The sequence below is a fragment of the Stenella coeruleoalba genome (assembly GCF_951394435.1).
Source record: "Stenella coeruleoalba genome assembly, chromosome: 17".
Taxonomy (NCBI): domain Eukaryota; kingdom Metazoa; phylum Chordata; class Mammalia; order Artiodactyla; family Delphinidae; genus Stenella; species Stenella coeruleoalba.
The window spans coordinates 68,047,645-68,058,163 of record NC_137163.1 but is presented as its reverse complement, the minus strand read 5'-3'; the positions used below and the strand labels follow the sequence as shown (position 1 = coordinate 68,058,163).

The 10,519-nt window shown below is 42.7% G+C and overlaps 1 protein-coding gene across 2 annotated transcripts in view; it reads right to left on the bottom strand.

The window, feature by feature from the left end:
* The window catches only part of ARFGEF1 (ARF guanine nucleotide exchange factor 1), a 137,502-nt gene extending 132,757 nt beyond the window's left edge, over nucleotides 1-4,745 (bottom strand). For both annotated transcript variants that reach the window (XM_079902340.1, XM_079902341.1), the window contains exon 1: nucleotides 4,616-4,745. In XM_079902340.1, coding sequence (XP_079758466.1) covers nucleotides 4,616-4,739 — 124 coding nt within the window. In that variant the 5' untranslated portion in view covers nucleotides 4,740-4,745. The remainder of the gene's footprint in view (nucleotides 1-4,615) is intronic.
* Nucleotides 4,746-10,519: the final 5,774 nt, after the last annotated feature.

Sequence of the window (10,519 nt, the reverse complement as noted above, 5' to 3'; positions counted from 1 at the left end):
CCTGCCATTAGACGGGATGGGAAAGCAAGAGCGAGAGAGCAGTCCTCTGAGCTTGATACCACTCTGTCCAACTACACCTCATTTCTGACTTTCTCTTTCCCACACTGTCAACAGGGCTCTTGCTTTCCAAAAACACAATGACTCTTCTCAAGAATGGTTTCATCAATAGTTAGGGCTACTGTATCTGCTTTGTCTGTCTTTTCCTTGAACAGTGTCCCAAAGTAAATTCCAAGGAACAATGTTTCCTAGGTGTTAACAGACACTGAAAAGGGTCAAATAATTTAGGAAAAACTTCGTTAAGCAAAACTGAGCACTTTCTTTTTCACAGAACACTCTTCAGAATCTTAATTATGGTAATGTACAGTATAAATCACCACAATGGAAAAGAGTATACCCAAACTTATTTTTTTAACTCAAACCTAACAGAATCTTTCAGTCATTTCATTCATTACACCCTTCTTTCCTAGCTATCTCAAAAATTCCAGCAGCCTGACTTACTGAAAACACCTTTTACTTTAGATATCAAGGAAGGTTTAAAAAGAAACTTGTTAATGGTTTTAAATTATAATTAAAATAATTAATTGTTGGCAGGGCATTATTTGAGAGTCTTTTTTTTTTTCTGGTAAATGGTCAAGAGTGACAAAAATTAGTAATATTACCAGAAGGAGCATAAAACTGGGGTCAAATAAAGCACTCAAATAATTTCTCCTCCACTCATACAATCTTTTTATAACACCAGTAACCAAAACAAGGGTGAGATTGGAGGAGCAGAAGGAAGCAAGTTCTGTTAAGTTTTTAGCCTAAATATTTTATTTACATTTCTGGAGGAGACTAAGTATAGATAACAGACTTATATAAAAAAAGTAAAACAGTAGAATCACTTTAGAACATGATGAACACAAATTCACACCCTGTCTGATGCAAAAATTACCTCCCTAACAATTCCTCTTTTTCTCAATCATTCTCCCATATCTCTGCAGGGAACCCACCCTTATCTCTGCCTCTACATGCCTCCCTTGCCTCTAAAACCTTCTTCTGGTCACCCCTTTCACTCCTATTCTCTATCAGTGCCAGTTTCCAACCTTGAACTCATTCATCCTAACATCTGCGGGATATCTTCATAGATATCTGATGTTAGAGGCAAAAGTTGAACTAGTCATAGCCCTAACATCAAAGAAACTCTTGAAACTTAAGAGGCCTGATTGGAATATGGCCCAACTGCACCCTCCCCTCCCCGTGAGACAAACAATGCTACCTTCAAGCCCAATCCCTCAACAATCCTAAATTCTTTAAAACTAAAAATAGCTCAGCTGTTGTCTCATCTGCCAGCAGATGGCCGGACTATTTTTAATTCAGGATTCTAGACAGCAGGAATGGATCAAGCTAAGCTAGGGCAGCCTAGAGGCCCTCACTCTGCAGAGTTCAGTGGTTGCTGCAGAGAGCTGTAGTGGGGCAGATACCAAGAGAGGGCAACCTGGAGCTGTTCCTGGGCCTGTGGACTTCACAATGATTGAACAATATAGGTGTGAGGGGTTTTCTTTTCTTTCTTTTTTTTTTTTTTAAACCATTCTTTACTTCAAAATAAAGTCTGAAATGTATGAAAATTTAACAAAAGTTTTCAATAATCTGCTTTTAAGGTTTCATTATTTTTCTTTTTGTGAAAAACAGAGTTCCTTTATGTGGTGCTTTTGAAATTGGGCTTCGTTTTAATAAAGTAAAATCCCCCCTAATCTAGATAAGGTTTCCTAAGAGCTATACTTTAACAAAAAAAATAGTTTTCTTAAGAATATGAGATGAACTGTAATTTCATGAGTATAATTTACAGAAAACTGATTTATAATAGGCCATTTTGTTAAAAGGTAACTGAATTAATTTTGAATACCAGTGGTCTGAAATCTACTCACACACCCAGAAAATGATTTTTAAAACACAGAAGGATTAAAAGTCTGGATATAAAAATACTATATATTTTCTTGTTTACCCTCTATCTCCCTTCAGCCACATTGCAGGTGCTCAATAAAAATGCAGGGAGGAGGTGCAGGGAATAAATGCAGACAGGTATATTTAGAAGGGTCATTTACAAAGTGTATTTAGAAGGGTTATAACAACACCCACCTCTCTACCACTTCCAGCCAACTCCTTCCCACTCATAAGCTAGAGATCAGGGATGACCTAACCAGGCCATTCCAGTTTACTTTCCCATCCAGCTTGACAGCCATATAGATTATCAAGAGAACAAAGTGGGCTTGGCCCAGGTCTCAACAGTGAAGAGGAAAAGGGAGGTCTATAATAGTTTCCAGGGATACATTTGGGGATACCATCTACTACAAGACATTATACTTTCTGCAAAGATGAAAAGGGTTATCCCTATGAAATTATGTTTGGGTGATAATGTAGATGTATGACTAGAAGGGAAGAAACAAAGGTCATCAGGGATTAACTACCATGAGATTGCTCAATGAGATTTTGTAGGAGACTAAATGTAAGTATGAAATGTGGGGAAAAAGCCCTAAACATCTCAAGTAAAGAAAGTACTCTGGTGCCTTGTCCCTGCCTGGATAGACACATTCCTCATAATAAGCTTCTGCTAACTATATGGAAGGGGCAAAAAAGTAAAGAGTGGCAAAATCTAAAACAGACAACCTTGGTACAGTTGGCACACACACTACCAAGTAGTCCCTATGTCTAGAAACAGCAAGGATCAAGCTAAGCCCTCTCAAGATGCCAATCAAGAGTGGCAGGAATGCTCTCAATGCACAACTTAAGAGAATGGTGTGCTCACATTCATGGCACATTAGAGGCGACGTAACCTTACAATCAAAGTTCAACATCCTAATTTTACAGAGAAGGAAACTAAGGCCCAGGGACTTGACTATACTGCAATGTAACAGAACTGTGATTTAAACCCAGGATCCCAGATTCTCATTCCAGTGATCTCTCCATTTAAAAATACTTACATTAGCATTTTGGAGAGAGGAAAAAAAAAAAAAATATATATATATATATATATACACATAGATAGATAAGACACACACACACACACACACACACCACACTCCATTTCCTCAGTCTAATACTTATCATTAGTATATTAAAAGTATATTTTAATACAGAAAATCTGGTCTCAAAAACTAAAACTTTTGTTTGAACTCTTAAGTTCTTTAACCAGCAAGTTATTCATAAACCTACACATAACAATTGTTTTAAAAATTCCAAAAATCACTCCTTCCCTCATCCTGCCCCAAGTTAATAATTATTCCTTTCAGGACCCAAATATAATTCAATTTTTACTTCTGTACAACATCCTCTCATACACCTGAAACAGTCTTTCGCTAGCTTCAAGAATAACAAAAGGTGAACTTGTGATCAATGAAGGATAAAAAAACTAAACTTAAACTCATTATACATAAAATTCAAAAAAATTTTAATATAATTTCTTCAATAGATCCAAAAAAGGAAAAAAACAGTATAACTTATTATAGCAAGTTATAAAGTCTTCTATTTATTTTAAAAATTAAAAGGCAAAGTTCCTTTAAAGCTGTCTTGACCCTTTACTTTAGCATACATCCAAGTTATTCTGGATTTTCTTCCCCTTCAAGAATGTTTTCCAAAGCCCACTTAACAAGCTTCGTTTTCTCAAGTCAATTTGATGTAATCTATTTCCAGTGCTACAAAATGAAGCGCAAGCATTAGGAATTCATCTTTGTGTTTAACGTCCTGGTCTCTCCTTAAAACGATTTCGTCCTTGATGGATGCAACAGATCCATCAGTGGTCCCCCTTTAACAATTCTTCATCTGCCTGTCCTCGCCGTAGGTATTGTCTGGATTTACCCTGCTAGGGGCTTCATGACACTAGATCCCTTTCGTCTGAACTATAAATCACAACTCAAGCTTGAGAGCAGCTGCCACGGGCCAGACATGTGGCTGGTGGGTGTCATTGTCTTCATTCTCCCTGTTTCAAACCCTCCCTTCCTTGTCACTAAAGCCAACGTATCTAAAGGTCCTTTCCTTCCCCGCTTGTATCTCATCACCCCCTCCCCTTAACCTTCGGTCTTGTTCTTCCAGGTCAGCCCAGTCGGATACAACATTACTCGCTGTTTTTCCCGTGGCAGAAGCGGAGAAATGTCAGAACAGGCGGCACCTCCCGCAAACCCCTTCTCAAGACTGTCAACAAGGGAACAACTTCAGCCTTTCTTTCCAAAGTACCACGCCAAACGAAAAGTTATTGAAATTACGATACGGAACCCTTCCCACGCCCAATCTCGACAAATCAGCTCCACCTCAATTTTCCAAGCGAATAAACGACAACTCCTTCTGCTTCATCACAAAGGGTGATATCCTGTCCGCACCGCACGCTCCACCAACAAAATCTTCCCATGTTCTCAAGCCGACCCCCAGCCCTGCCGCGTTCCCTGAGCCCAGCGAGCTGCCCTTCCTCCTCCACCCTGCCTCTGCCCCACATCTAGCCGAGTTACTGTCAACTCCAGCCAGGCAGCCCAGAGCTTCGCCAGGGCTCCCCGAGGTCAGCGGCGCCGGCCCAGGGCGAGCGCCCGGCGACCCCCACCCCCCACCCCGCGGTACCCTCCCCCATCCCTCGGGCCCCCTCCCTGCTCACCTAACGCCACCTCGCACGCTTTGCGCAGCTGGGAGTGATGCGCCTTCTTCACTTCCTTGTCGGCCAAAATCTTCTCCAGGGCCCGGGTCAGAAACATGTTCTTCGTCTTCTTCCCCTCATACATGGACGCAGAGAAGGAGGCGGCGGCTCGTCCGACCCGCGGCTCCCAGCGGCTGGAAGGGGGGGGCGGGGGAAGGAGGAGGAAGAACCGAGAGAAAGGAGAGGGGGTGGAGGTGGGGGAGAGGAGGCGTGGAGGGCAGCCGCTGGATCAGGAAGGAGCGGGCGAGCCGGCCCGGCTCCGGTGCGGGTGAGGGGCGCAGAGGTCTTCGCCGCCCCCCGAGGGGCCGCCCCTGGAGGGCCGCGCCCGTGGGACCTCCGGTTCTCCCGGCCCGGGGGTCGCTTCCCGGCCACCCCCCTCACTCGCCCCTCCGGCCCGGGGGCGGAGAGGGAGCCCAGCCCGGTGGCCGTCAGCCCGGGGGCCAAGGGACGAGGCGGCGACTTAGAGGCCCAGAGAGAGCAGGGCTGCCCTGGCTACTGTGGGGATTAGCACCCGCCGTGGCCGCGGACTGGCCTCCATCACCGCCGACCTGCCCCGGCCGCCATGTTGGGAGGAAACGACGCGTCACGCAGCGGCCGAACGGCTGCAGAGGAGGAAGCGGCGGCGGCGTCGGTGTTGGCTGCCCAGAGCTGCCGCGGCGCCGGGAGGCAGGAGGCGGAGGGCGGCGCGGGAGGAGCGGCTCGAGCCGCAGCGCTACGGTGGCCCGGTAGGGCCTCGTCGCCTCCCGCGTTCGCCTGCAGGGCGGCGTGGGGCGTGGCGGGCGTCCTGCGGCGCCGCGCCCGGTTCTTTGGGCTCCTCCGGGTGGCTGCGCTTTGGAGCTTGCCCGGGGCCGCTACTCCCACCGAGTGAACGGTACTCCTGGCTACGGTGCGGCAGCTTCTCCGACTTTCTGGAGATCCCGTAGGTGGGTGCGCAGCCCCTTCCGCTCCAGGAGGCGCGGAAACAGCCGCATGGCCCGCGCTCAGCCGCACTGTTTCCACCTGCTGCGCTCGACTCTAATTACCAGCTGCGCGAAACTGCTCTCCGGGACCGTGACCGTCAACTGCCTCAGGATTCTCTCTCGGGAAGAGTAAAACCGATTTGACACGGATTCAGGAATGTTTCACTTTTTCATCTCTGTAGGATACATCGGTAAACTCTAGATTTCAGATCTCTTCTGAATTGATACTAAAGTTAAGGGAACAGATGAATGCTTCTGATTGATGAGGTCCCTTAGAGCTCTGTGTTTCTGTGCCTTTAATACTAAGATTCGGTCCGGGACAAGAAAAGCAGTTTCAGAATGGAATAGCTTTAAGTACAGATTACCGCAGACACACATGTGACAGTGTGTCTGCTTTGATACCAAAGAATAATTTAGATTTCTACAGTGTTTCGTTCAGAGCAGAAAATTACAAAGAATACCATTAAAATATATGCATAGAACTTATTTACATGGTGATCTAGCTAGGTTGCACATTTTTACAAGTTCAGAGCTACAGTGTGGCTCTATCAACACTAGATCCCAAATTGTTGGAATATGTCGTTCACTTTCTGATCCATTCTGTTGCCTTGACTATGGATTTGTCCTAATGCAACCATCTAAACTCAAGAATGGAGAGGCTGTGATTTGGGACAGGCTAAAAACCATGGGAAATAAAAATGGAAACCTTGAATGTGATCCTGAATTAAAGTGGACTAGTAGATTAATTTTTTAAACTTTCTTATGCTGAGAAGCACATCTATAAATAAATTAACTTTACTCTAAAGACTATTTCTAGATTCCTGAAAGTTAGAGGTTCAGTATACTAGATCAGACATAATGTTGATTTCTGTGTACATTCTCATTGATTATAAAATGAGAACAAGCTCCATTTCTATTTTTGTTTCTATGTAATGCCAGTTTTGTGCCGGGTACTGTGGAAGGTGCTAGCTGATCACTGAATCTGTTTACTCTTCTTCCTCAGTACAGAGATACACTGTGTTCCCTTGTCTCCCTTGCAGTTAAGTGTAGCCATCCAGATTTAGCTCATTAAAGAAAAAAAAAAAATCTTCCACAAGCTGTCTCCCATACTCTTTCCCTTCTGTGGCCACATGCTGAAGATGGCAGAGCCACAGGTTAGAAGGAGCCTAGGTCCCTGAATTACCACTTGATGGAGAGCCATCCAATATTTGTTTTGGACTTTACATGGGCAAAGTATACTTATGTTTAGCAGCTAGCCTTATCCGAAGCAATACACTTGGCATTCATTAACGAATAATACAGACAGGAATCTCAGCGCTTAAACAGTATACTACATAGCACATATCAAAATCTGTAATCATCTTGTCTGCTTACTTGTTTATTGGTTGTCTGTTTCTCTCATAAGACCAAGGACCTCATCTATCCATTTCTATATATCTAGCATCTAGCGTAGTCACTGGCATAGAGAAGGCCTTGTTGAATAGAAACCTGGATGAATGAGACACTGGGCTGGCTAAGTGGGGATCACACCCAGCTTAGGTGCTTACAGTATATAGTAGGGGAAAAGATATTAAATAAGTCACTAGTGAATATATGATTATAAATGTATGATTAAAGTGCTATGAGGAGATTACTTTAGATTTTAGATTCAGAGATGCTTCCCTGAAGAAGTAACATTTTAAACTGAGGCCTGAAAGAAGAATAGAAATTAGCCAAACTAAGTCAGGAAAGAACTTTCCCAGCAGTCTCTTCTGGTAGGGGAGAAGCTTGGCAAGTTTCAGGAAACAAAACAAGGCAGTGTGGATGAAAGTTATCTAGGGGAAATGGTGCCAGTAAGGATAAAGAGGAAACTAGGAACCAGATCACAGAGAAACCTGTAGGCCATGTTAAGGGTTTGGGATTTCATCCCAGTAGTGACAGAAATCTATTGAAGGGTTAAGTAGGGAGTGAAGTTATCAAATTGTTGATTTAAAAGTAGTCCCTCTGTTGTGTGGAGAATGAATTGGAAGGGGACAAGATTGGACGTGGGCAGAACAGTGAGATGATTACAACAGTGCAGCATGGTTTAAGCTGCGGTCCAGGACCATCATGCAAGGTTTGGGAGACCACGACCTGCACAAAGTTAGCAAAACGGAGCTGGACTTCAGCTCCAGCATCTGCCCAGGTGAAGGGCTCCTTTTCCTAATTTGCAAAAATGTTAGGTAGACCAGTGGTGTCTGAGTGATGGCAGTGGAGATGGAGCAAAGTGGACAGATTTGAGATGTACTTTGGTGAAAGAATGGATAGGATTTAGTAATGAATTGGAGTGAAGATAAGAAAAAGGAAGAGATCACAGTGAATGCCATGTTCCTGACCAGAGCCCGTGAATGAGTAGAAATGCTGTTTGTGGAGACGGCCTAGACTGGGATAGGAGTGTGTTTGAGGGTGAGGGTACAGCTTTCAGTTCTAAAAGAATCCATTCCTCTGAGATATGACCTGACCCTCTCAGAAGGAATGGCCTCCACCCTCCTTTCTTCCAGAGGACAATCCATCCTCCTCTGCTGAGTCTAGGAGTTCACCCAAAAGGTGGTGGGGATTGTGGGGAGGGGGAGAACAGCCTCAGGAGATGGACACCCTCACCCAGCCTGAAACTCAAGATATTAACTCTTACCTGCCTGAAGCAAAAAAATAGGGCAAGACTCTAAATAAATCTGATGTCCTTGGAAGATAAAGGGAAAGATAATATTTTTAGTCTTTTATTCACAATTATAGGGGAAGGGATGCCAGGCTCAGGCAATCTTTACGCTAAAATTTCAGTATATTTCCCCGTACATATATTTCCTTTTATTTTTTATTATTGTCATTGCTTGGTGCTTATCCAGTCTATTTAAATAAAAAATTCAATTTCAGTATTTACTTGCATTTGACTCGTTTTCAAAACATTTAAATTCTACAAAAGCCTCTAAATTTTAAAATATATTTTTCTTATACATGATTGCTTTGCTGAGTTCATTTTTGCCTCTGTCTGCAATCTCACCTTCCTATCATTAATTACCCCTCATCATTTTCCCTTTCATATATAACTTTGCTGTATATTAGCTGCCTCGACTTTTCTCTTTGGATAATATTCCCACTTTGTTTCCAAATCGTTAAATAATATCAAACAATGAAAGACTTTGACTTGGGTCTTAGGGACTTGGTTGGTGTGCTTTATCATCATCCTTTCAAATACAAGTTCAGTGTAACATGAGAATCAAATAAAATGTGAATAAAATTTTAATTAATGCTGAGTGTAGCTGATTGATGTTAAAAGCCAAGATTAGTTAACAACTAAAAATAGCATCACTGTGTATTCAGTTGACTAAAAAAAACTATGATGCCTCCAGTAGTCTTTTACATATCTCTAAATTCTATTAGCTTTCAAAACATTCTATAATCAGACCCTTCCCTGACTTTCCAACTTATGTCGCAATGGCAATGGCAATAATTATTAACATTTATATGGAGCTTATTATGAGCCAAGCACAATAACCCAAATGAAGAATTTTCCATTATTATTCCTGATTTATAGATGAAGAAACTGAGACATGGAGAATTTAGACAACTTGTCCACATCATGCAAATTATACATGGTGGAGCCAGGATTCCAATTTGGAAAGTCTGGCTCCAGAGCCCATACGCTAAACAACTAAGCTATACTGCCTCTCTGAACAGTCTTTTCATGTAACTTTCCCTGCCCACTCCCTCCTCCACTGAAATAGAAATGTAGGCACTCAAGTTCCAGCCCATTCCTCCTTCAAATCCACCCCCTTCCTTCCTCTCATCCGCATACCACATGTCCATAAAAACACCAAGCTTTTCTGCGCCTGTATGCCTTTGTCCATCCTTCAGCAATCCAGAGCTCCCACCACCACCTCTCTTTTGTTTGCTCTCCCCAAAGGCTTCCCAACCTTCAAAGCCTCATTGAAATTCATACCCTTCTAAGTTTTCTCCTTTTATCTCCAACAGCACAAATCCCTCCCTTTCCTAGCCTTTTATAGCTTTGTCTACCTCATACTTCATACCTAATTATATAGCCATGGTAGTGCTTATTCAAACTGCAAGTTTTTGAAGACCAGGGATATAAGAAAAGATAAAGCAGGCGACTTAGTAAAAGATGGGAGACATGGATTTAACACAGAAACGATCAGTTTTGCTGAAACCATGGTAATGACATGACTAAAAGAAAGGCCATCGCCAAAGTAAGTCAAGTCTGTTTTCTTGCTTTTCATTTGAAGAGGCTTGTACAATTTGATATTCCTCATTTGTCAGTCTGCTTTCATCTTGTTTATTAAGGAAATAAGTGAATAAAGTGCGTCTTTGAACTCAGAGGCCCTGCTCACTGTTCTGCAGGAAAAGTGTCAAAACACTGAACAGGACAGATAGAGGAAGAGGACGCTAGATTGAAAAATTTGATTTAGAAAGAAAAGATAAGAAGAGCAAGCACACTTTTATTCAGTAAGAGACTATAATGTGGTATTCGATAATCAAAGTGAAGTTTCAAAAAAAATAGAATGTTGTGGTAAAAAAAGATCGCAGATCTAGAGCTTGAAGTTGGAAGTAATAGAATTTTCCATAAGTTTTATTTTATTTACTTTTATTTATTTATTTTTTTGGCTGCGCCGCTGAGCAGCATGCCGGATCTTAGTTCCCCAATCAGGAATCAAACCCACGCCCCCTGCAGTTGGAGCGCGGAGTCTTAACCACTGGACTGCCAAGGAAGTCCCAGAATTTTCCATAAATATTAAATCACCAAGTGCTATATATTTACAGAATAATAAAACTGAACGCATAAGCGCTTAAGTTTCCTTAAAACTTTAAAGTTATATAATTCTTTAGAGGGGTGGAAAGTACTTTCAATCCATGGCACTGTTCTTTTCTGTATACA